Source organism: Oncorhynchus mykiss, chromosome 10 (assembly GCF_013265735.2).
Source record: "Oncorhynchus mykiss isolate Arlee chromosome 10, USDA_OmykA_1.1, whole genome shotgun sequence".
Classification (NCBI taxonomy): domain Eukaryota; kingdom Metazoa; phylum Chordata; class Actinopteri; order Salmoniformes; family Salmonidae; genus Oncorhynchus; species Oncorhynchus mykiss.
The window spans coordinates 34,619,872-34,647,808 of NC_048574.1; the positions used below are offsets into that span (position 1 = coordinate 34,619,872).

Consider the following 27,937-nt stretch of genomic DNA (forward strand, 5'->3'; position numbering starts at 1 on the left):
ATATTTACTAGGATTAAATGTCAGGAATTGTGAAAACTGAGTTTAAATGTATTTGGCTAAGGTGTATGTAAACTTCTGACTTCAACTGTATGGAAATCAGTCAATTAAAATAAAAAAATTATTGCCCTAATATATGGATTTCACATGACTGGGCAGGGGCGCAGCCATGGGTGGGCCTGGGAGGGCATAGGCCCACCCACTTGGGAGCCAGTGCGATTTACTGGGGAGCCAGGCCCAGCCAATCAGAATGAGTCTCTAAAGTGATGGAGGCTTATGGTAGAGAAATTAATATTAAATTATCTGGCAACAGCTCTCATGAATTTTCCTGATGTCAGCATGCCAATTGCACGCTCCCTCAACTTGAGACATCTGTAGCATTGTGGTGTGTGACACAATTGCACATTTTATTGGCCCCAGCACAAGGTGCATCTGTGTAATGATAATCTTGATATGCCACACCTGTCAGGTGGATGGATTATCTTGACATAGGATAACATGCTCACTAACAGGGATGTAAACAAATTTGTGTACAAAATATGAGAGAAATAAGCTTTTTGTGCGTATGGAACATTTCTGTGATCTTTTATTTCAGCTCATGAAACATGGGACCAACACGTTACATGTTGCGTTTATATTTTTGTTCAGTGTACATTATGTAAATGTATGTACAGAGAGATACACACATGTAAAGTTGGATACTGTATTTTGACAGGCATGTCTAACTTGTACATAGTTACTTTGGAGAATCTGCTTTGAATTGTTATTTTGAGCTTTGAGTAAAGCCCTGAATGGACTAGGATAATGGGGGCTGTTGTGCCAAAGTGTGCATGTTCTGTACTTTATTGAACCACTGTTGCAAAGCGCCGTCTGAGTAGGTCAGTTGCCAAAGTATCAGGATAACTGTACTGTTACATTCTTACTCAGGCCTTATACTTTACTTTCGTGATCATGTTTCTAATTTATATGATGCCTGATTCTGCACCTCTGCCCATGTCCCATGGCCATGTTGATTTTTATTAGAATTACTAGTTTTGTTGCTTAATATGTTGTTTCAGCAGTCGTGCATTACTGAGCAGTCAAGCTTTTTAGCTTTTATCTGTGTCTTTACAATGATGTAACACACTTTTTCCCCCACAGAGAATCCGAAAGTACTTTACGAGTAACTTTTTTATTGAATTTCTTTCCAAAGCATTATCTATTTTAGATTTTTATTTATTTATTGCATGATCATGTTTTCCCATATGAACTTAACACATTCTTGAAGTCTTGAACCTGTTGCCCCTTTACTCAGCAATGCAGAATATATTATGTACTTTTTCTCTCATTCCTGTTTAAACACTTGGCAGGGCTTACTGCATGCTTTTACTTACAGTATGTGAGCATGTCTAGCTTAGGAACAACATTGCTGCTGTTTTTTATGATTTATTGGACAATTATTGTTTTCATTGGCTCCAGCTGCATTTTGCTGTCAACCACATTGATTATTACTTTGATATATATTAATACATGCTTGGGTGATAATTTTCAGTTGAGTCAATTCAGGGAGTGATTTGAACATCCAATTCAAGATTAGAATCCATTTTCAAATAAGGATTTTTTTCTATCATTATATTGGAGTTTGAGAATTGACAATGACAGTACAATGTTGTTACCTTTTTGACTGCTTAGACTTGCCTTGCTGTATGGTTATATTTTGATGACTATCTTATTTATTTCTGTTTTTCATGGTTGTATTCTCTACTGCTGTGTGACTCAGCTGGCTGAAACACTGTTTGGTCTCTATCAAATATTTCAGCCTGTCATTTCCTGGTCATTTGCACTTTGGTCAAATGTCTGTTGATTTTAAAACTGTATTTGCAATCAAATATTTTGCTTGTTTAGTCAATTGAGTGTTTAGTTGGTTAATTGTGTAAACTATTTTCAGTGAAAGATTTTATTTGGCTTTGTATAAATAACTTGATTAAATGTACATTCCCAAATAAAATGTATTGTATTTATTTTTAAGCACCCAACACCAAGGTGGAGAGTTGAGTAATCAAGTGAGAAGGAAATTACATCTTTATTAGAATGTGCACAAAAACAATGGTCTAACCCTATCGCAGCTCAAAGTATTGATTGACATATGCATTATATTCTATAGAGACAGATTTCCAAAAATAGGCGGTAGTAGCATACAGGTTAATACCTCGAACCAGCTGGAATTAATCATATTAATATCCATACAGTGACCTATTTATTGTGTTGGTCCTTACTAGTATGTGTATGAATTAATGTTAGAGTACTATTATACAGTTGACCAATTCATTTTATAGTGTATCTAAGTGGCTTGGGTCGCTTTCAGAAACAACAACGGTGTGCATCGTTAATTCAACGAAAACTACTGAACGACCAGTTGGAAAAACGTGATTATGGTGGCCCAGAATGCAGTTATTTAGCCTACCATATGGTGTGCTGCACGAGTTTGTAATTTTAGCTGGTGACTCCTCAGCACACCTACCAAACGGGGGAGAATGTATTCAAGGATGTTGAAGAATGGTGTACACCGTTTTGGGAAAATGTCGTTAGGTAGGCCGACAAACCGTCATGAAACGTAGTAAACGTTGAGGCGAACTGAACGTACATTTGCCTAGATTTCAGGTAGGCTACATTCCCTGTGATTTGAGAACAACAAGGTATGACAGGAGGACATTTGCATAGATCTCCGCCCCCAATGCTTTCGTTGCGTAGTAGTACAACACAAAACACCTTCACAGTTCTCAAAGTTCAGTATTTCAGAGACTGGACCTAGTTAGTTTACTCTGCTACAATATTTTAGTGATAGAAGTTAGCACGCGCGCACTCATTATCTAGCCAAAGTTTCAACCTGGGTGGAATTTATTCTTCGCACTCGCAGCAAGATGTCTATTCAGAATACCTCCACGTCATACAGGACCGTCAGCGTCTCGTCGGACCCAGCCACCACAGTTCTATCGCCGGGCCAATACATCGACGGTTACAGAACTATGAGTGTTTCGTCTGCTCCGGTACAGTATGGCATCGGTAATGGCTACGATACCGTGCGCTACCTAATGCCAGTTCAGCAGGCGATTCAGCAGCAGCAGATGCAGTATGTGCTGGTCAACCAGCCCCCCCAGGTTATGCAGCAGATGGTGTCACCTGTATATTTGCAGAATATCCAGAGGGTCCGTGTAAATAGTTCGGAAGAATCAGACATCTACCGAGAACAAATTGTAGAGGTGAGTTTATTACAATACACTATGATGAATATTTATTTTGTGAAGAAATAGGCTTAGTGCCTGTAAGAGTATAACAATTTAACATTCAATAATATTATAAAATGTATCTTAAGTATGTAGAGAACTGTTCACTTCGGCATCATCTATTAGGCTACTTATGATCACGTAGGGACCATCGGAGAATCCACCATCTATGAGCAAGTAAAGAGAACAGCATGTCAGTGCAGGTCCACATGACAGGTCTATCATAATCTGCCCACTGTATAATTGTCCCTAACCATTCATTAGATAATCATGTACAGGAAAAGACACATGCTTTTTTGTGATAGTGATTTGGTAGTAATGGAGCAACCATTTGCTCCAGTATAACCCTACACCGGAGAAAATGAAAAATATGCATAATTTACTGAATGCTTGTCTTGTCTTGGGTCCCACAGGGTACTTATGTTATGGAGCGAGCCAATCCTAGTCAAGTTCAAACCAGCTGCCACACCTTATGAAGCAACTTTTTATAAAAATGTTTACATTTATTTAACCAGGTAGGCAAGTTCTCATTTACAACTGGGACCTGGTCAAGATAAAGCAAAGCGACAACACAGAGTTACACAAAACAAACATACTGTCACGGCAGATTTCCTCCTCTTCCTCTGAAGAGGTGAACCAAGGATCGGACCAATATGCAGCGTGGTAGGTGTCCATGGTTTTTAATAAGAAAAAACTGAACATGAACACATATACAAAATAATAAATTGAACTGGCAACGAAACAGTCCCGTGTGGCACAAACACTGACACAGGAAACAATCACCCACAAAATACCCAAGGAACATGGCTGCCTAAATATGGTTCCCAATCAGAGACAACGATAAACACCTGCCTCTGATTGAGAACCAATCTAGGCAACCATAGACTTATATAAACACCTAGAATGAACACAACCCCATAAACCTACAAAAACCCCTAGACAGTACAAACACCCTAGATGAGACAAAAACCATACATCACCCATGTCACACCCTGGCCTAACCAAAATAATAAAGAAAACAAAGATAACTAAGGCCAGGGCGTGACGGTACCCCCCCCCCCCCCCCCCCCCCCCCCAAAGGTGCGGACTCCTGGCCGCACATCTAAACCCATAGGGGAGGGTCTGGGTGGGCGTCTGTCCACGGTGGCGGCTCTGGCGCGGGACGTGGACCCCACTCCACCATAGTTTTAGTCCGCTTTTGTGGCATCCTAGGAACAGCGACCCTCTCCGCCAACCTAGGATTGTCAACCCTACTAAATGGCCCCACCGGACTGAGGGGCAGCTCCGGACTGAGAGACGAATCCTGGCTGACTGGCGGCTCTGGCGGATCCTGGCTGACTGGCGGCTCTGGCGGATCCTGGCTGACTGGCGGCTCTGGCGGATCCTGGCTGACTGGCGGCTCTGGCGGATCCTGGCTGACTGGCGGCTCTGGCGGATCCTGGCTGACTGGCGGCTCTGGCGGATCCTTGCAGACTGGCAGATCCTGGCAGACTGGCGGATCCTGGCTGACTGGCGGCTCTGGCGGATCCTGGCTGACTGGCGGCTCTGGCGGATCCTGGCTGACTGGCGGATCCTGGCAGACTAGCGGCTCTGGCGGATCCTGGCAGACTGGCGGCTCTGGCGGATCCTGGCAGACTGGCGGATCCTGGCAGACTGGCGGCTCCGGCGGATCCTGGCGGCTCTGGCGGATCCTGCCGGCTCTGGCGGATCCTGGCGGCTCTGGCGGATCCTGGCGGCTCTGGCTGATCCTGGCAGACTGGCGGCTCTGGCTGATCCTGGCAGACTGGCGGCTCCTGGCAGACTGGCAGTTCCTGGCAGACTGCCAGCTCTGGCGGCTCCTTGCAGACTGGCGGCTCTGGCGGCTCCTTGCAGACTGGCGGCTCTGGCGGCTCCTTGCACACTGGTGGCTCCTTGCAGACTGGCGGCTCTGGCGGCTCCTTGCACACTGGTGGCTCCTTGCAGACTGGCGGCTCTGGCGGCTCTAGCGGCTCTGGACAGGCGGGAGACTCTAGCGGCTCTGGACAGGCGGGAGACTAGCGGCTCTGGAGAGGCGGGAGACTCTAGCGCCTCTGGAGAGGCGGGAGACTCTAGCGCCTCTGGACAGGCGGGAGACTCTAGCGCCTCTGGACAGGCGGGAGACTCTAGCGGCGCTGGAGAGGAGGGATGCTCTAGCGGCGCTGGCCAAACGAAAACAGCGACCCTCTCCGCCAACCTAGGATTGTCAACCCTACTAAATGGCCCCACTGGACTGAGGGGCAGCTCCGGACTGAGAGACGAATCCTGGCTGACTGGCGGCTCTGGCGGATCCTGGCTGACTGGCGGCTCTGGCGGATCCTGGCAGACTGGCGGATCCTGGCAGATTGGCGGATCCTGGCAGACTGGCAGATCCTGGCTGACTGGCGGATCCTGGCTGACTGGCGGCTCTGGCGGATCCTGGCTGACTGGCGGATCCTGGCAGACTGGCGGCTCTGGCGGATCCTGGCAGACTAGCGGCTCTGGCGGATCCTGGCAGACTGGAGGCTCTGGCGGATCCTGGCAGACTGGCGGATCCTGGCAGACTGGTGTCTCTGGAGGATCCTGGCGGCTCTGGCGGATCCTGGCGGATCCTGGCAGACTGGCGGCTCTGGCTGATCCTGGCAGACTGGCGGCTCTGGCTGATCCTGGCAGACTGGCGGCTCTGGCGGCTCCTGGCAGACTGGCAGTTCCTGGCAGACTGCCGGCTCTGGCGGCTCCTTGCAGACTGGCGGCTCTGGCGGCTCCTTGCAGACTGGCGGCTCTGACGGCTCCTTGCACACTGGTGGCTCCTTGCAGACTGGCGGCTCCTTGCAGACTGGCGGCTCTGGCGGCTCCTTGCACACTGGTGGCTCCTTGCAGTCTGGCGGCTCTAGCGGCTCTGGACAGGCGGGAGACTCTAGCGGCTCTGGACAGGCGGGAGACTAGCGGCTCTGGAGAGGCGGGAGACTCTAGCGCCTCTGGAGAGGCGGGAGACTCTAGCGCCTCTGGAGAGGCGGGAGACTCTAGCGCCTCTGGACAGGCGGGAGACTCTAGCGCCTCTGGACAGGCGGGAGACTCTAGTGCCTCTGGACAGGCGGGAGACTCTAGCGGCGCTGGAGAGGAGGGAGGCTCTAGCGGCGCTGGACAGGTGAGGCGCACTGTAGGCCATCTCCATCCAGTATCTCCTCCCAATAGTGCTGATTGCGCTGCTCCATCTGCCGCTGCCTGTCACCACGCTGCTTGGTCCTGTTTTGGTGGGTGATTCTCTGTCACGGCAGATTTCCTCCTCTTCCTCTGAAGAGGTGAAACAAGGATCGGACCAATATGCAGCGTGGTAGGTGTCCATGGTTTTTAATAAGAAAAAACTGAACATGAACACATATACAAAATAATAAAGTGAACTGGCAACGAAACAGTCCCGTGTGGCACAAACACTGACACAGGAAACAATCACCCACAAAATACCCAAAGAACATGGCTGCCTAAATATGGTTCCCAATCAGAGACAACGATAAACACCTGCCTCTGATTGAGAACCAATCTAGGCAACCATAGACTTATATAAACACCTAGAATGAACACAACCACATAAATCTACAAAAAACCCTAGACTGTACAAACACCCTAGATGAGACAAAACCATACATCACCCATGTCATACCCTGGCCTAACCAAAATAATAAAGAAAACAAAGATAACTAAGGCCAGGGCGTGACTCATACAGTCTATAACACAAACACACATTACAGCAACTTCTTACGCCCCTCTGAATCAACAGCCCTGTCATCACTCTATCTGCAGCTGTGTTTCTCTTTGAACATCTTCTGATGTTCATCTTCTGAAGTTCTACAGAAATTCAAGTGTTTTTTCTTCTTTGAGATTGAATGTGTAACATGTAACTAATAACAGTAGCATGTCCAAAACGTTTTGAATGGTGTGGCCAAGGTGGGGCACACCCAGTTTAGGGGGGCCATGTCATTTTGAACCTTCATCGATGCAAAGTGGATTTTTTTCAATATAATTATGATGGTTCAACGAATTAAAAGACTCAGCATAGGTTTGGTACATTTCCCTGTTCAAATACATCATAAATCAATTCCAAAAGTATTGTTACTGTTTTTGCATTCATGGTCAGGAATTGAAATAAGGCTATTAGCATGCAGCAGTAAATTAACTTGGAAGTGCCATCTAAAGTGCGAATCATACCGTGACATTCGGGGTGTCTCTATTTTTTAAACGGGATCCGCTACGTGATTGGTTCGTGCGCACAAGGGTGAGGAAAGGGAAGGAGGGATGTGAGGGCGTAGAGTTGCAGAAAAGGATATTTCGTCATTGTCAAAAGCACAAGAGATACTGTTACATGACAAACAGGAACCTGTTATATTACTATATAATTTTTCTGCCCGTTTGGAACAGTGTAAACAACACTAAATATAGTAATACCAGAGTCTGTTCTAATGCTTTATTACAGCATAGCAACATTTAAAAACAGACGGATTTGTGAAATTGCTTTATCTCACATTTTGCGGTTGCAGTATGATATTAAACAAACACATAAATAGGCAACAGAAGCAGGAACAGAAGCATAGTGCTGATAGGGATCAACTCTGACTGACCGCAGCGTCTATGGGTAGTCAAAACTGGCACACATTTTGGGATTTTTTACACTTAACCAAGCTATTAAACTATCCTTTTGTAAATGAATGGGGTTGTGAATATTTCTGTCCGAGGCTCTCTCTCGCACTAGTCCTGCATTGGGCAAAAAAATCAGCAGGCGGGTGGTTCCGAGCTTGGGTCAATACAATGGCCCAATTACAGTTGACAGGATACTTGTGCCTTACAGCCCATTACATGAACAAAGAGTGGGTGTTATCCACCACGGAGTTGGACAGAGCAACTCAAAACTGCGGATAACATAAGGTCAGCTATTGTGAAAGAATAGGGTACTAGGGGGTTACTAGCTAAGAACAATGTCTAATTGCTGACATAAAAAAGTGATACTTAAAAGTCTAGTTTATTTTTTAAATTATATAAATAAAACATGGGGGGAAATGGTGTTGTACATGTCACAATTAATAAATTAATATCCACACCATAAGTAGATTTGATGTAAAGTCACTCTTTTTAACTCACCTGCATATTAATTTTCTTTATTCTTTCTTTGTTGTTCATTTTCCATATACTCCATTATGTACAATTGCACTAAATATTATTTGAATATTGCAAGATTTTAAATCCCGGCAGTCTTAAACATGACATTCAGGAGCAAAAGGTTTTCAATAGTTGTTTTTAATTCATAAAAAGTTTCATTTATTTATTTATTTCACCTTTATTTAACCAGGTAGGCAAGTTGAGAACAAGTTCTCATTTACAATTGCGACCTGGCCAAGATAAAGCAAAGCAGTTCTACACGAACAACAACACAGAGTTACACATGGAGTAAAACAAACATACAGTCAATAATACAGTAGAAAAATGAGTCTATATACAATGTGAGCAAATGAGGTGAGATAAGGGAGGTAAAGGCAAAAAAAGGCCATGGTGGCGAAGTAAATACAATATAGCAAGTAAAAAAATAATAAATAAAATAAACACTGGAATGGTATATTTGCAGTGGAAGAATGTGCAAAGTAGAGATATAAATAATGGGGATGCAAAGGAGCAAAATAAATAAATACAGTAGGGGGAGAGGTAGTTGTTTGGGCTAAATTATAGATGGGCTATGTACAGGTGCAGTAATCTGTGAGCTGCTCTGACAGCTGGTGCTTAAAGCTAGTGAGGGGGATAAGTGTTTCCAGTTTCAGAGATTTTTGCAGTTCGTTCCAGTCATTGGCAGCAGAGAACTTGAAGGCGAGGCGGCCAAAGTAAGAATTGGTTTTGGGGGTGACCAGAGAGATATACCTGCTGGAGCGCGTGCTACAGGTGGGTGCTGCTATGGTGACCAGCGAGGTGAGATAAAGGGGGACTTTACCTAGCAGGGTCTTGTAGATGACCTGGAGCCAGTGAGTTTGGAGACGAGTATGAAGCGAGGGCCAGCCAACGAGAGCTTACAGGTCGCAGTGGTGGTAGTATATGGGGCTTTGGGGACAAAATGGATGGCACTGTGATAGACTGCATCCAATTTATTGAGTAGGGTATTTGAGGCTATTTTGTAAATGACGTTGCCGAAGTCGAGGATTGGTAGGATGGTCAGTTTTACAAGGGTATGTTTGACAGCATGAGTGAAGGAGGCTTTGTTGCAAAATAGGAAGCCAATTCTAGATTTAACTTTGGATTGGAGATGTTTGATGTGAGTCTGAAAGGAGAGTTTACAGTCTAACCAGACACCTAGGTATTTGTAGTTGTCCACATAATCTGTACAGAACCGTCCAGAGTAGTGATGTTGGACGGGCGGGCAGGTGCAGGCAGCGATCGGTTGAAGAGCATGCATTTAGTTTTACTTGTATTTAAGAGCAATTGGAGGCCACGGAAGGAGTGTTGAAAGGCATTGAAGCTCATCTGAAACCAGATTGCATAGCGGAGAAGGTAGGGTGGGATTCGAAATGGTCAGTAATCTGTTTGTTGACTTGGCTTTAGAAGACCTTAGAAAGGCAGGGTAGGATAGATATACTGTAGGTCTGTAGCAGTTTGGGTCAAGAGTGTCCCCCCCTTTTGAAGAGGGGGATGACCGCAGCTGCTTTCCAATCTTTGGGAATCTCAGACAAGAGCGGTTGAACAAGCTAGTAATAGGGGTTGCAACAATTTCGGCAGATCATTTTAGAAAGAAAGGATCCAGATTGTCTAGCCCGGGCTGATTTGTAGGGGTCCAGATTTTGCAGCTCTTTCAGAACATCAGCTGACTGGATTTGGGAAGAGGAGAAATGGGGAAGGCTTGAGCGAGTTGCTGTGGGGGGTGCAGTGCTGTTGACCGGGGTAGGGGTAGCCAGGTGGAAAGCATGGCCAGCCGTAGAAAAATGCTTATTGAAATTCTCAATTATAGTGGATTTATCGGTAGTGACAGTGTTTCCTATCCTCAGTGCAGTGGGCAGCTGGGAGGAGGTGTTCTTATTCTCCAAGGACTTTACAGTGTCACAGAACTTTTTTGAGTTTGTGTTGCAGGAAGCAAATTTCTGCTTGAAAAAGCTAGCCTTGGCTTTTCTACCTGCCTGTGTGTATTGGTTTCTAGCTTCCCTGAAAAGTTGCATATCACGGGGGCTGTTTGATGCAAATGCAGAACGCCATAGGATGTTTTTGTGTTGGTTAAGGGCAGTCAGGTCTGGAGAGAACCAGGGGTTATACCTATTCCTGGTTCTAAATGTCTTGTCTTGATAAAATAGCTTCAAGGTATAATGTACAGACAGGTATGGTAGGATGTGAATACAGTGGAGGTAAACATAGGTATTGAGTGATGAGAGAGATATTGTCTCTAGAAACATCATTGAAACCTATTGATGTCATCGCATGTGTGGGTAGTGGAACTGAAAGGTTGGATAGGGTAAAATGAGCAGGGCTAGAGGCTCTACAGTGAAATAAGCCAATAAACACTAACCAGAACAGCAATGGACAAGGCATATTGACATTAAGGAGAGGTATGCTTAGTCGAGTGATCATAAGGGTCCAGTTAGTAGTGAGGTTGGTTGGGGTAACGGCGATTCAGACAGCTAGCCGGGCCATCGGTAGCATAGGACGGTGTTCTGTTTTTAGCCACGTTTCCGTTAGTGGGGTTCCGTGTGGTAGAGGGGATCAATCCAATTGGCAAAATAGATATAGTTATAGTGACCCAAGAAAAATTGTCCGAGAGACCTATTCAGATAGCAGCCGATAAGACAGCTAACGTTTAGCGGGCCGCAGATGGCCGTTCAGGTAACATTGCGACGGAGGAGCCAGTTGGATAACTCCCTCGTGCAGATAACGTCGGTAGTACAGTCGTGAAGGCCCGGTGGGGCTCCGCACCGGCAGTAAAATAGGTCCGGATAGGTGATTGTAGCCCAGGAGAGGTTGATGGAACTCTTCAGCTGGCTAGCTCCGGAATAATTGAAGTTTGCTCCGGGACCGACTTAAGCCAATAGTCACACGGATAGCAGCTAGCTAGCTGCGAGATCCAGGTCTAAATGTTCAGAGCTTTCGGTTGAAATCCGGGGATATGGAGAGAAAAATAGGTCCGGTATATTCTGGTCTGAGTCGCGTTGTACAAAACTGGCGATAGCTTTTCGAGCTAAAGGATAGCTGACGACCATCAACTGTGGTTAGCTAAATACTAACGTTAGCCAGTAAACTGGCTAGCTTCTGGCTATCTTCTGGCTAGTTTCTGGCTAGTTTCTGGTTAGCTCCTGGTTAGCTCCTGGCTAGCTTCTGGCTAGCTTTTGGCTAGCTTCTGGCTAGTTTCTGGTTAGCTCCTGGTTAGCTTCTGGTTAGCTTCAGGCTAGCTTCTATTGTGGATTTCAGATTTGAGGTAAATAATACTTTTTTTTAAATTGGTGAGGCGGGTTGCAGGAGAGTGTTTTGAAGTAGAGTTTTTGGAAAATAAAATATATAAAAGATATCCGAAGAAAGATGTAAATATATATATACACGGGACAAGACGAGGACAAAGGACGTCTGACTGCTATGCCATCTTGGATTGGAATATTGGAATGGAATATAACAAATAACATTAAATAACATTGGAATATAACATTTTATAACAATAGCTCATAACTAATACATTCAGTGTAACTCTCTTATGCTCTGCTAATGCACAATTTGAATTTGTAGATAGGTCACAAATAAATATTTTCCCAGTAAAATTGGAGCACAATTCATGAGCCCACCTCCTACAGTGTTCACACTTAATCCAGTCCCCTCCTGTGACTGAAAACATGGGGAGAGATGCCAATTGAATAGCTCTTAAATGTAGCTAGCTATCTAGATATATGACATAAAATGCTGTGTAAAATAGCTAAAAGGCTATAAAGTAAAGTAAAGCTATTAGTCGCTACTGGAAACATTTACAACCGCAATTAAGTCACGATCTGGTAGTAAGGTTGCTAACTAGCACTCCTAGCAGCTTAAGCTAGCTAGCTAGCATTTACTGCTAGTGAAGATCTAATTTCATTGGAATATATGTACACATTTTTTTTGTTGAAACATCTCCAACAGTTGTGATGATACAGAGGACATGTTTTTTGAGCAAGGGAAGTGTCAGCCAGGAAAAGTGTTGGGGAAATAATGTAGTGACATCTTGTGGTGTTAATGTGAATTACCTATCCTCGCTGGACTCTCTTTCACTCAGTTTCTTCTTCACATCTTCTTCACATCAGCAAAGAAGGACTCCGTGTTTCAGAAACTCACTTTATATTCAGGGGCTATCACGCTTTCACACTGGTAAATAAAGCCAGTTTGTTATTTAGAATTCTTTCTTTCTGATTTTAGAGGGAGAGAAACAAAAAGCATAATCAGCATTCTGACTCCCCCTTGTGATAGTGTGGCACAATGACAGAATGACGCAATTTACCACAATTTACCTCCATCTACCACAAACTGTCACAGCATAAGCTTGAAACTTTTAATTGAGGAACCACTGTATGTTTGTGTGCATGGGAATTTTTTTATGGGCTTTATAGTAAAGGCATGTCATTTAACTGTATTAGCTTTTAATGTGTCAGTGTCACGTCCTGACCTTAGTTCCTTTTTTATGTCTCTATTTTAGTTTGTTCAGGGCGTGAGTTGGGGTGGGCCTTCTAGGTGTTGTTCTATGTTTTTGTATTTCTGCGTTTGGCCTGGTATGGTTCCCAATCAGAGGCAGCTGTTTATCGTTGTCTCTGATTGAGAACCATACTTAGGCAGCCTGTTTTCCCACTATGATTGGTGGGTAGTTGTTTTCTGTCTTTGTTTTAGTTACCAGACGGAACTCTTTCGGTTATTCTTTTTGTTACTTTGTATTTTAGTGTTCAGTTCAGTTCAATAAAATGACGAACACTTTCCACGCTGCATATTGGTCCGATCCAAGAGGAGAAAAACCGTTACAGTCAGGAACACAAACAGTCAGGATGTTTTCATCTGATTGTCAAACGAATCACTTCAAAAAGTAGGTTAAGTAGGTTACTTGCGCACATTTGTCTACTCCAAAATAAGTCCAGCATGTGTACAGTGCATTGTGCAACCACCATTTGAATGGAACGGGACCACTATTACAAACACAATACGTGTAATGACATTCAGCCTATCAAGTGGCGTGTATTCATGGCTGCCAAGGGAAGCCAGCCCCCCCCAAATAAAAAAATAAACAAACCTATACAATTATTTCTCATTTTTGTCTACCCGTGTTTCATAATTTCCATTCATAACTTTCCTTCAATTCGCAAGAGGCTGCAACTATTTAACCAGAGAAAGCATCCGAGCGAGGGAAACAGTGGTCCTCTGTCTTAGCATCAGTTACATGGGCTACAGATAACATGACATGTCATACTCTTTTTTTGGCCAGATGGCATCAGAAACATGTGCTACACATACAAATCAAATGAAAGTTTATTGGTCAAAGCTAAGTCAGAGGGCGCTGTTTTGCTCACTCTGATGCTTTCTCCGGTGAGATTGATGAGTCTTCCTGTCAGTGTGCGTCTTTGTCAAATGTATCACTATATTCAGAGGTGACTTGGGCACCCTCTGGACACACCACTTATTACATAGTAAGTACTACCTCTAGTGCTATGTAAATATATTTACTGTAATGACATTTTGCCTGTTTTTGTTTTGCCTCCTTCAGAACGTCAATGGGAAAACCCCTTCTGTATTCAGCCAGATGTCTAGCTCCATCAAGAGCCCTGAGCCTAGTGTTGAAGAGGAGGAGGAGGAGGAGGAGGAGGAGGAGGGGGTGAGAGAGACCTGTACATGGCATTTACTTGTGTATCACTATCTCACACAGACACACACACATACACCTGCGTACATGCACAGTTATGTAGTTCACATGCAAGAATCTAATTACACATGAACAAACACACTTACATATTGTAATTACAGCTATTTTATATTGCACTTAAGCTTGGCCTAGCTAACCTAGTGGTGGCTTGGAGCACATTTCAGATCCATATGATTCGATTTATACTAAGGCTTCCACCCACAGGCCAGACCCTATAGCTAAAACTTAGCCTTCAACATTAATTTGGATTTATGTTAATCTCTCTTAATACAACCTGCCTGAGGTAACATCAGGGGTATAACATAAATTATAGAGTATAGAGTAGAATAAAGTATAGTACAGTATATTGCAGTTGAACTTTGTTCACCTGCGCTGTCCCTGGTCATATGCAACGCTAAGCTTTGGGCGAGGTTAGGGTGCCTCACACCACCCTGTTATCCAGTAGCCTTTATTGTGGTCGGAAGGCAGCAGCTCTCTTTGATTGGGCCAGAGATGTCATGATGATTATAGTTGTTGATGTTAGCTTGCTGTTGGAAACATTTACTGCCTTTCATTGCTGTTCAGTATTGTTGTTGTTAAATAATCATCACAGCATACTTGGGTCAAGTCAAAGTGTGTGTGTGTGTGTGTGTGTGAGTACTTGTCTTCCTACCTTTTCAGGACCCCAATGTCCTAACAATTCACCTGAATATCGGATAACAAAAACGTTTTTTTAAAAGCAAGTACTTTTTTCATGTCCTGAATTTGTTCAAGTGCTATTTTAAGCTTACGGGTTAGGTTTATGGGTGTTGGGGTTAGGATTATGTTAGGGGTAGGGTTAGGTTTAGGGTTAGGGAAAATAGTGTGGTCAAACATTTTTACTTCCCAAAAAGTCCTGAAATGTTATGAAAATGTGCATGTGTGTAGGTTTGGTCTAACCGGGGATGTCTTTTTAGCCACTGCCTAGAAGGCCAGCATCCCGGAGTCGCCTTTTCACTGTTGACGTTGAGACTGGTGTTTTGCAGGTACTATTTAATGAAGCTGCCAGTTGAGGACTTGTGTGAGGTGTCTGTTTCTCAAACTAGACACTAATGTACTTGTCCTCTTGCTCAGTTGTGCAGCGGGGCCTCCCATTCCTCTTTCTATTCTGATTAGAGCCAGTTTGCTCTGTTCTGTGAAGGGAGTAGTACACAGCATTGTACAAGATTTTCAGTCTCTTGGCAATTTCTTGCATGGAATAGCCTTCATTTCTCAGAACAAGAGTAGACTGATGACTTTCAAAAGAAAGTTCTTTGTTTCTAGCCATTTTGAGCCTGTAACCGAACCCACAAGTGCTGATGCTCCAGATACTCAACTAGTCTAAAGAAGGCCAGTTTTATTGCTTCTTTAACCAGAACAACAGTTTTCAGCTCTGCTAACATAATTGCAAAAGGGTTTTCTAATGATCAATTAGCCTTTTAAAATTATAAACTTGGATTAGCTAACACAATGTGCCATTGGAACACAGGAGTGATGGTTGCTGACAATGGGCCTCTGTACAGTGGGTTGCGAAAGTATTCACCCCCCTTGGCATTTTTTCTATTTTATTGCCTACAACCTGGAATTAAAATAGATTTTTGGGGGGTTTGTATCATTTGATTAACACAACATGCCTACCACTTTGAAGATGCTAACTATTTTTCTATTGTGAAACAAACAAGAAATAAGACAAAAAAACAGAAAACTTGAGCGTGCATAACTATTCACCCCCCCCCCCCCCCCCAAAGTAAATACTTTGTAGAGCCACCTTTTGCCTTAATTACAGTTGCAAGTCTCTTGGGGTATGTCTCTATAAGCTTGGCACGTCTAGCCACAGGGATTTTTGCCCATTCTTCAAGGCAAACTTCTCCTGCTCTTTCAAGTTGGATGTGTTCCACTGGTGTACAGCAATCTTAAGTCATACCACAGATGCTCAATTGGATTGAGGTCTGGGCTTTGACTAGGCCATTTAATTGTTTCCCCTTAAACCACTCGAGTGTGATCCACTTGTTCTGCTGGAAGGTGAACCTCTGTTCCAGTCTCAAATCTCTGGAAGACTGATACAGGTTTCCCTCAAGAATTTCCCTGTATTTAGCGCCAACCATCATTCTTTCAATTCTGACCAGTTTCCCAGTCCCTGCCGATGAAAAACATCCCACAGCATGCTGCTGCCACCACCATGCTTCACTGTTGGATGGGGTTCTCGGGGTGATGAGAGGTGTTGGGTTTGTGCTAGACATAGCCTTTTTCTTGATGGCCAAAAAGCAACATTTTAGTCTCATCTGACCAGAGTACCTTCTTCCATATGTTTGGGGAGTCTCTCACATGCCTTTTGGCGAACAACAAACGTGTTTTCTTATTTTTTTCTTTAAGCAATGGCTCTTTCTGGCCCCTCTTCCGTAAAGCCCAGCTATGTGGAGTGTACGGCTTAAAGTGGTTCTATGGACAGATACTCCAATCTCTTCTGTGGAGCTTTGCAGCTCCTTCAGGCTTATCTTTGGTCTCTTTGTTGACTCTCTGATTAATGCCCTCCTTGCCTGGTCTGTGAGTTTTGGTGGGCGGCCCTCTCTTGGCAGGTTTGTTGTGGTGCCATATTCTTTCCATTTTTTAATAATGGATTTAATGGTGCTCTGTGGGATGTTCAAAGTTTCGGATATTTTTCTATAAGCCAACCCTTATCTGTACTTCTCCACAACTTTATCCCTGACCTATTTGGACAGCTCCTTGGTCTTAATGGTGCTGCTTGCTTGGTGGTGCCTTTCAGAACAGCTGTATATGTACTGAGATCATGTGACAGATCATGTGACACTTAGATTGCACACAGGTGGACTTTATTTAACTAATTATGTGACTTCTGAAGGTAATTGGCTGCACCAGATCTTATTTAGGGGCTTCATAGCAAAGGGGGTGAATACATTTCCATTTTTTTATTTTTTATTTTATTTTTTGAAACAAGTAACTTTTTACATTTCACTTTACCAATTTGGACTATTTTGTGTATGTCCATTACATGAAATCCAAATAAAAATCAATTTACATTCCAGGTTGTAATGCAACAAAATAGGAAAAACGCGAAGGGGATGAATACTTTTCCAAGGCACTGTACGTCTATGTAGATATTCCATAAAAAAATCTGCCGTACCCAGCTACAATAGTCATTTACAACATTAACAATGGCTACACTGTATTTCTGATCAATTTAATGTTATTTTAATGGACAAAAAATTTGCTTTTCTTTCAAAAGCAAGGACGCTTCTAAGTGACTCCAAACTTTTGAATGGTAGTGTATATATTTCCTATCTAGTTTTGGTCATTTAAGTTGACACTGAAACAGTCTTTTAAGCATTTATATCAGAAACTAACCTGTAGTTAGCTCCAATGACTGTCATTTCCTCCACATTAAAAGGATAGTTCGAGATTTTGGCAAGTCTGATGAGTACGAATAGCATGCTAACTGTTCCTTTGTACTTTCAGTCATTGTGCTAGTTAGCATTGGCTCTTGAAACTACCTCTAACTTCCTTCATACTGGATGCAGAGACATACAAATGGTATCCACGATGGTATTTTGTTGCAGCTAGTGATATTCATAAAATAAATATTGCGTAATATATCACCCACCTCCCCCCAAGAAAAAAACAAATATTTGCGGAACCCCTGCAGTACCTTTAGGGGTCCATGGACCCCAGTTTGAAAACCTCTGTTCTAGAGCAACAAGTGGACAAATAGCCTACCAAATGTCTGTAATTATAAGCAGAAAGATATCTAAATGAGGCTTTAAAAACATATTTCCCCTGCACCCCCTGTCCCAAAAAAGTTGTGCCGCCCCTGCAACAGATGAGTGCTTACTGAATGAATTAGCAAATATTTGACAGCAGTTGTGTGGACCTGGAGGCCTGGGTTTGAATAGCCCCTTCTTAGAGTATATACTCCTGGGCTGTTTACACCCCCTACTCACTGACTTATTTCTGCTCTTTACTGTTTCATGTTCTGCCTCTTTTACACATCTGCCCATCACCTGCACTACAGCAATAAATCTTTTAATATTTTATTACTACAGTATTGCAATTTGCAACCCAGTTGGAATAAATCCATGAGGACATTTAGGACATTCAAATCAAATCAAATTTTATTTGTCACATACACATGATTAGCAGATGTTAATGCGAGTGTAGCGAAATGCTTGTGCTTCTAGTTCCGACAATGCAGTAATAACCAACGAGTAATCTAACCTAACAATTCCAAAACTACTACCTTATACAAACAAGTGTAAAGGGATAAAGAATATGTACATAAAGATATATGAATGAGTGATGGTACAGAACGGCATAGGCAAGATGCAGTAGATGGTATCGAGTACAGTATATACATATGAGTTGAGTAATGTAGGGTATGTACAGTGGGGCAAAAAAGTATTTAGTCAGCCACCAATTGTGCAAGTTCTCCCACTTAAAAAGATGAGAGAGGCCTGTAATTTTCATCATAGGTACACTTCAATTATGACAGACAAAATTAGAAGAAAAAAATCCAGAAAATCACATTGTAGGATTTTTAATGAATTTATTTGCAAATTATGGTGGAAAATACAAACAAACAAGCAAGATTTCTGGCTCTCACAGACCTGTAACTTCTTCTTTAAGAGACTCCTCTGTCCTCCACTCGTTACCTGTATTAATGGCACCTGTTTGAACTTGTTACAGGTAACGAGTGGAGGACAGAGGAGTCTCTTAAAGAAGAAGTTACAGGTTTTTCTACATGGATTTTCTTTTCTCATTTTGTCTGTCATAGTTGAAGTGTACCTATGATGAAAATTACAGGCCTCTCTCATCTTTTTAAGTGGGAGAACTTGCACAATTGGTGGCTGACTAAATACTTTTTTGCCCCACTGTAAACATAAGAGTGGCATAGTTTAAAGTGGCTAGTGATACATTTTTTACATCAATTTCCATCAATTTCGATTATTAAAGTGGCTGGAGTTGGGTCAGTATGTTGACAGCAGCCACTCAATGTTAGTGGTGGCTATTTAACAGTCTGATGGCCTTGAGATAGAAGCTGTTTTTCAGTCTCTCGGTCCCTGCTTTGATGCACCTGTACTGACCTCGCCTTCTGGATGATAGCGGGGTGAACAGGCAGTGGCTCGGGTGGTTGTTGTCCTTGATGATCTTTATGGCCTTCATGTGACATCGGGTGGTGTAGGTGTCCTGGAGGGCAGGTAGTTTGCCCCTGGTGATGCGTTGTGCAGACCTCACTACCCTCTGGGGAGGGGCGGAGTCCCGCACCTTGAAGGAGCAGTTGCCGTACCAGGCGGTGATACAGCCCGACAGGATGCTCTCGATTGTGCATCTGTAGAAGTTTGTGAGTGCTTTTGGTGATAAGCCGAACTTCTTCAGCCTCCTGAGGTTGAAGAGGCTGCGCCTTCTTCACAACGCTATCTGTGTCCGTAGACCAATTCAGTTTGTCCGTGATGTGTACGCCGAGGAACTTAAAACTTACTACCCTCTCCACTACTGTCCCGTCGATGTGGATAGGGAGGTGCTACCTGAAGTCCACAATCATCTCCTTTGTTTTGTTGACGTTGAGTGTGAGGTTATTTTCCTGACACCACACTCCGAGGGCCCTCACCTCCCTGTAGGCCGTCTCGTCGTTGTTGGTAATCAAGCCTACCACTGTAGTGTCGTCCGCAAACTTGATGATTGAGTTGGAGTCGTGGGTGAACAGGGAGTACAGGAGAGGGCTCAGAACACACCCTTGTGGGGCCCCAGTGTTGAGGATCAGCGGGGTGGAGATGTTGTTACCTACCCTCACCACCTGGGGGCAGCCCGTCAGGATGTCCACTACCCGGTTGCACAGAGCGGAGTCGAGATCCAGCTTGATGACGAGTTTGGAGGGTACTATGGTGTTAAATGCTGAGCTGTAGTCAATGAACAGTATTCTCACATAGGTATTCCTCTTGTCCAGATGGGTTAGGGCAGTGTGCAGTGTGGTTGCGATTGCGATTGCGTTGTCTGTGGACATATTTGGGCGGTAAGCAAATTGGAGTGGGTCTAGGGTGTCAGGTAGGGTGGAGGTGATATGGTCCTTGACTAGTCTCTCAAAGCACTTCATGATGACGGAAGTGAGTGCTACGGGGCGGTAGTCGTTTAGCTCAGTTACCTTAGCTTTCTTGGGAACAGGAACAATGGTGGCCCTCTTGAAGCATGTGGGAACAGCAGACTGGGATAAGGATTGATTGAATATATCTGTAAACACACCAGCCAGCTGGTCTGCGCATGCTCTGAGGACGCGGCTGGGGATGCCGTCTGGGCCTGCAGCCTTGCGAGGGTTAACACGCTTAAATGTTTTACTCACGTCGGCTGCAGTGAAGGAGAATCCGCAGGTTTTGGTAACGGACCGTGTCAGTGGCACTGTATTGTCCTCAAAGCGAGCGAAGAAGTTATTTAGTCTGTCTGGGAGCAATACTTCCTGGTCCGCGACGGGGCTGGTTTTCTTTTTGTAATCCGTGATTGACTGTAGACCCTGCCACATACCTCTCGTGTCTGAGTCGTTGAATTGCGACTCTACTTTGTCTCTATACTAAGGCATAGCTACACTGTTTGTATTCGGTCATGTTTCCGGTCAGCTTGCCCTGGTTAAAAGTAGTGGTTCGCACTTTCAGTTTTGCGCGAATGCGAATTAGTAATTTTTTGCTGAGTTAGATGGAGCATTTCAGTAGTTAGTTATCTGGTTCGATAGATCTGTTTCTGTTTTTGCTAACAGCAGAGTTGGATCTGAATACCTGGCAGATAGTTACTAAACATGTCTTGTCAGGTACAAACATGTAGTCTATTCTTTTATAAAAACACAATCTGGAATGCCTTCAAATTTGATCACTATTTGTCTTTAGGCAACCTGCCTGAGGTAACATCAGTATAACATCAAATCACTTAGCTAAGCAGCCTTTGTAGTGGCATGCTGATATTGCCTGAATAATGTTTCTATGTCAAACTTGGGTTTTGCATATTGGCAGCAGCCAGTGTAATTGTCATTTGGATCTAGACAGCTTCTTTCAGTCTCTGGCGTGTGTTCCCACGCTAGACTAACTGCCATTGATCTGCAGCCAGCACAGCCATGAGAATGACTGGGCGTGGCATTTTATTGTCCCTCTGCTGCCCTTGATGATGAAGATGGGACTATACCTAGAGGGGGGCTGTATTCTTACCTCTAATTTCAGTTGATCGCTCGAGAACTGTTTAGAGGTGTGTGTGTGTGTGTGTGTGCGTGTGTGTGTGCGTGTGCGTGTGCGTGTGTGTGTGTGTGTGTGTGTGTAGGACAAAACTGGCCTCATAATATATTTTTTATATAAATATTTTTTATTTGCATATATCCGTGTCCTGTTTACCTTGTCCCCTCAAATTCTTCATTCCTGTGAGTGTCACAAGGGCAGAAAGCTGACACTCCTTCCTCCCACTACACAGGCAGGTTGACAAAACCATGGCTCTATTACTACAGATACCCTAGGCCCTGGTTCACACACTTGACTTACATCAGTGTTCACATGGACACACAGGGCCGTTTTAGATAAGACACTGAAGTCTAAAAGGACCTGACACCCTTCCAGGTGTTGCCATGGTAATGCATTGCCTGTACGTATTAGATTGCAGATGGATTGATGGTTAAACGGGAACACTGTCTCAGATTCTATAACAAGATTGATTTGTTCGAAGGGGTATTAATGCAGATCAAATTGTATGTTATAAAAACCAGATACAAGGGAGATTTTCACGAGATGAACAGTTGAGGTACGTTCACGAATATCCTACCAACGGGACATCAAAAACTGTAACATCTTATGTTTCATGGAATCGTGGCTAAATGATGACATGGATATTCAGCTAGCGAGATACACGCTGCACCGGCTAGATAGAACAGCACACTCCGGTAAGGCGAGGGGGTCTGTGCATATTTGTAAACAACAGCTGGTGCACAAAATCTAGGGAAGTCTCTAGATTTTGCTCACCTGAAGGAAGGTATCTTATGATAAACTACAGACCACACTATTCGCTAAGAAAGTTTCCATCTATACATTTTGTGGCTGTTAATTTACCACCACAGACAGATGCTGGCACTAAGACCGCACTCAGTCAGCTGTATAAGGAATTAAGCAAACAGGAAACCACTCGCCCAGGAGCGGCGTACACCACATCAGTCACTGGCTTTATCAATAAGTGCACCGAGGACGTCTTCCCCACAGTGACTGTACGTACATACCCCAACCAGCAGCCATGAATTACAGGCAACATTCGCACTGAGCTAAAGGGTAGAGCTGCCGCTTTCAAGGTGCGGGACTCTAACCCGGAAGCTTATAAGAAATCACGCTATGCCCTCCGACAAACCATCAAACAGGCAAAGCGTCAATACAGCGCTAAGATTGAATCGTACTACAACAGCTCCGACGCTCGTCGGATGTGGCAGGACTTGCAAACTATTCCAGACTACAAAGGGAAGCACAGTCGCGAGCTGTCCAAGGACACGAGCCTACCAGACGAGCTAAATAACTTCTATGCTCGCTTCGAGGCAAGCAACACTGAGGCATGCATGAGAGCATCAGCTGTCCCGGACGACTGTATAATCACACTTTCCGTAGCCGACATGTGAATGTTGACCTGTTCAAAGTTCTTACTCATGGCTGCGTGGACAGAAGGATTACCAGGACGTGTGCTCTGGACATGTGCTGACCACCTGGCAGGTGTCTTCACTGACATTTTCAACATGTCCCTGATTGAGTCTGTAATACCAACATGTTTCAAGCAGACCACTATAGACCCTGTGCCCAAGAACACTAAAGCAACCTGCCTAAATGACTACAGAACCGTAGCACTCATGTCCGTAGCCATGAAGTGCTTTGAAAGGCTGGTAATGGCTCACATCAACACCATTATCCCAGAAACCCTAGACCCACTCCAATTTGCACACCACCCAAACAGATCCACAGATGGTGCAATATCTATTGCACTCGACACTGCCCTTTCCCACCTGGACAAAAAGAACACCTACGTGAGAATGCTATTCATTGACTACAGCTCAGCGTTCAACACCATAGTACCCTCAAAGCTCATCACTAAGCTAAGGATCCTGGGACTAAACACCTCCCTCTGCAACTGGATCCTGGACTTCCTGAAGGGACTCCAACACCATCATTAAGTTTGCCGATGACACAACAGTGGTACAGTACCTTGCGAAAGTATTCACACCCCTTGGCATTTTTCCAACCTGGAATTAAATTATATTTTTGGGGGGGGGGGGGGGGTTGTATCATTTCATTTACACAAAATGCCTACCACTTTGAAGATGCAAAATATATTTTTATTGTGAAACAAACAAGAAGTAAGACAAAAAAACAGAAAACTTGAGTGTGCATAACTGTTCACCCCCCCAAAGTCAATGCTTTGTAGATCCATCTTTTGCACAGCCATCTTTTGCAGCAATTACAGTTGCAAGCCTCTTGGGATATGTCTCTATAAGCTTGGCACATCTAGCCACTTGGATTTTTGCCCATTCTTCAAGGCAAAACTGCTCCAGCTCCTTCAAGTTGGATGGGTTCCTGCTGGTGTACAGCAATCTTTAAGTCATACCACAGATTCTCAATTGGATTGAGGTCTGGGCTTTGACTAGGCCATTCCAAGACATTTAAATGTTTCCCCTTAAACCGCTTGAGTGTTGCTTTAGCAGTATGCTTAGGGTCATTGTCCTGATGGAAGGTGAACCTACATCCAAGTCTCAAATCTCTGGAAGACTGAAACAGGATTCCCTCAAGGATTTCCCGGTATTTAGCGCCATCCATCATTCCTTAAATTCTGACCAGTTTCCCAGTCCCTGCCGATTAAAAATATCCCCACAGCATGGTGCTGCCACCACCATGGGGATGGTATTCTCGGGGTGATGAGAGGTTTTGGGTTTGTGCCAGACATAGCATTTTTCTTGATGGCCAAAAAGCTCAATTTTAGTCTCATCTGACCAGAGTACCTTCTTCCATATGTTTGGGGAGTCTCCCACATGCCTTTTGGCGAACACCAAACGTGTTTTCTTATTTTTTTCTTTGAGCAATGGCTCTTTCTGGCCACTCTTCCGTAAAGCCCAGCTCTGTGGAGTGTACGGCTTAAAGTGGTTCTATGGACAGATACCTCAATCTCTGCTGTGGAGCTTTGCAGCTCCTTCAGGCTTATCTTTGGTATCTTTGTTGATGAATACCCTCCTTGTTATGGTGAGTGAATGAGGACCCAAAAGCGAACTAACTTAAACAGAGCTTCTTTAATAACCAAACTTAGGTAGGCTCAGATAGACCGGCAGATTCCGACAGGACAGGACAAGGTTACAGCAAACATGACGATAGTCTGGCTCAGGCATGAAACACAAACAAACAAGAATCCGACAAGGACAGGAGCAGAAACAGAGAGAGATATAGGGACCTAATCAGAGGGAAACAGGGAACAGGTGGGGAACGGGTAGTTAGAGGAGACAAGGGACAGCTGGGGGAAAGCGGGGGAGAAAAGGTAACATAACAACGACCAGCAGAGGGAGACAGGGTGAAGGGAAAGGACAGAGACAAGACACAACATGACAGTACCCCCCCACTCACCGAGCGCCTCCTGGCGCACTCGAGGAGGAAACCTGGCGGCAACGGAGGAAATCCTCGATCAGCGCACGGTCCAGCACGTCCCGAGAGGGAACCCAACTCCTCTCCTCAGGACCGTACCCCTCCCAATCGACAAGGTACTGGTGACCACGGCCCCGTGGACGCATGTCCAAAATCCTGCGGACCCTGTAGATGGGTGCGCCCTCGACAAGGATGGGGGGGGGGGGGGGGGGAAGACGAGCGGGGGCGCGAAGAACGGGCTTAATACAGGAGACATGGAAGACCGGGTGGACGCGACGAAGGTATCGCGGAAGAAGAAGTCGAACTGCGACAGGATTAATGACCCGAGAAATACGGAACGGACCAATGAACCGCGGGGTCAACTTGCGAGAAGCCGTCTTAAGGGGAAGGTTCTGAGTGGAGAGCCAAACTCTCTGACCGCGACAATATCTAGGACTCTTAGTTCTACGCTTATTAGCAGCCCTCACAGTCTGCGTCCTATAACGGCAAAGTGCAGACCTGACCCTCTTCCAGGTGCGCTCGCAACGTTGGACAAAAGCCTGAGCGGAGGGGACGCTGGACTCGGCGAACTGAGATGAGAACAGCGGAGGCTGGTACCCGAGGCTACTCTGAAAAGGAGATAGCCCGGTCGCAGACGAAGGAAGCGAGTTGTGGGCGTATTCTGCCCAGGGGAGCTGTTCTGACCAAGACGCAGGGTTGCGAAAAGAAAGACTGCGTAAGATGCGACCAATAGTCTGATTGGCCCGTTCTGCTTGACCGTTAGACTGGGGGTGAAAGCCGGAAGAGAGACTGACGGAAGCCCCAATCAAACGGCAAAACTCCCTCCAAAATTGAGACGTGAATTGCGGACCTCTGTCCGAAACGACGTCTGACGGAAGGCCATGAATTCTGAAAACATTCTCGATGATGATTTGTGCCGTCTCTTTAGCAGAAGGAAGCTTAGCAAGGGGAATGAAATGGGCCGCCTTAGAGAACCTATCGACAACCGTAAGAATAACAGTCTTCCCCGCTGACGAAGGCAGTCCGGTGACAAAATCTAAGGCGATGTGAGACCACGGTCGAGAGGGAATAGGAAGCGGCCTGAGACGGCCGGCAGGAGGAGAGTTACCGGACTTAGTCTGCGCGCAGACCGAACAAGCAGCCACGAAACGACGCGTGTCATGCTCCCGGGTGGGCCACCAAAAACGCTGGCGAATGGAAGCAAGCGTACCCCGAACGCCAGGGTGGCCGGCTAACTTGGCAGAGTGAGCCCACTGAAGAACGGCCAGACGAGTAGGAACGGGAACGAAAAGAAGGTTCCTAGGACAAGCGCGCGGCGACGGAGTGTGAGTGAGCGCTTGTTTTACCTGCCTCTCAATTCCCCAGACAGTCAACCCGACAACACGCCCCTCAGGGAGAATCCCCTCGGGGTCAGTGGAGGCTACTGAAGAACTGAAGAGACGAGACAAAGCATCAGGCTTGGTGTTCTTAGAGCCCGGACGATAAGAAATCACGAACTCGAAACGAGCGAAAAACAGCGCCCAACGCGCCTGACGCGCATTAAGTCGTTTGGCAGAACGGATGTACTCAAGGTTCCTATGGTCAGTCCAAACGACAAAAGGAACGGTCGCCCCCTCCAACCACTGTCGCCATTCGCCTAGGGCTAACCGGATGGCGAGCAGTTCGCGGTTACCCACATCATAGTTACGTTCCGACGGCGACAGGCGATGAGAAAAATACGCGCATGGGTGGACCTTGTCGTCAGAGAGGAAGCGCTGAGAAAGAATGGCTCCCACGCCCACCTCTGACGCGTCAACCTCGACAACGAACTGTCTAGAGACGTCAGGTGTAACAAGGATAGGAGCGGATGTAAAACGATTCTTGAGGAGATCAAAAGCTCCCTGGGCGGAAACGGACCACTTAAAGCACGTCTTGACAGAAGTAAGGGCTGTGAGAGGAGCGGCCACCTGACCGAAATTACGGATGAAACGACGATAGAAGTTCGCGAAGCCGAGAAAGCGCTGCAGCTCGACGCGTGACTTAGGGACGGGCCAATCAATGACAGCTTGGACTTTAGCGGGATCCATCTTAATGCCTTCAGCGGAAATAACAGAACCGAGAAATGTGACGGAGGAGGCATGAAAAGTGCACTTCTCAGCCTTCACAAAAAGACAATTCTCTAAAAGGCGCTGGAGGACACGTCGAACGTGCTGAACATGAATCTGGAGTGACGGTGAAAAAATCAGGATATCGTCAAGGTAAACGAAAACAAAGATGTTCAGCATGTCTCTCAGGACATCATTGACTAATGCCTGAAAGACAGCTGGAGCGTTAGCGAGGCCGAAAGGAAGAACCCGGTATTCAAAGTGCCCTAACGGAGTGTTAAACGCCGTCTTCCACTCGTCCCCCTCCCTGATGCGCACGAGATGGTAAGCGTTACGAAGGTCCAACTTAGTGAAAAACCTGGCTCCCTGCAGGATCTCGAAGGCTGAAGACATAAGAGGAAGCGGATAACGATTCTTAACTGTTATGTCATTCAGCCCTCGATAATCTATGCAGGGGCGCAGAGACCCGTCCTTCTTCTTGACAAAAAAAAACCCCGCTCCGGCGGGAGAGGAGGAGGGGACTATGGTACCGGCGTCAAGAGCTACAGACAAATAATCCTCGAGAGCCTTACGTTCGGGAGCCGACAGAGAGTATAGTCTACCCCGGGGGGGAGTGGTTCCCGGAAGGAGATCAATACTACAATCATACGACCGGTGTGGAGGAAGAGAGGTGGCCCTGGACCGACTGAACACCGTGCGCAGATCGTGATATTCCTCCGGCACCCCTGTCAAATCACCAGGCTCCTCCTGTGAAGAAGAGACAGAGGAAACAGGAGGGATAGCAGACATTAAACATTTCACATGACAAGAGACGTTCCAGGAGAGGATAGAATTACTAGACCAATTAATGGAAGGATTATGACAAACTAGCCAGGGATGGCCCAAAACAACAGGTGTAAAAGGTGAACGAAAAATCAAAAAAGAAATGGTTTCGCTATGATTACCAGAAACAGTGAGGGTTAAAGGTAGCGTCTCACGCTGAATCCTGGGGAGAGGACTACCATCCAGGGCGAACAAGGCCGTGGACTCCCTTAACTGTCTGAGAGGAATGTCATGTTCCCGAGCCCAGGTCTCGTCCATAAAACAGCCCTCCGC

At 45.2% G+C, this 27,937-nt stretch overlaps 1 protein-coding gene across 1 annotated transcript in view; it reads left to right on the forward strand.

The window, feature by feature from the left end:
* The first annotated feature begins 2,536 nt into the window (after positions 1 to 2,536).
* LOC110533716 (protein POF1B) overlaps positions 2,537 to 27,937 on the forward strand; it is a 52,470-nt gene continuing 27,069 nt past the window's right edge. The window contains exons 1-2 of the mRNA XM_021618184.2: positions 2,537 to 3,236; positions 13,975 to 14,082. Coding sequence (XP_021473859.2) covers positions 2,898 to 3,236; positions 13,975 to 14,082 — 447 coding nt within the window. The 5' untranslated portion in view covers positions 2,537 to 2,897. The remainder of the gene's footprint in view (positions 3,237 to 13,974; positions 14,083 to 27,937) is intronic.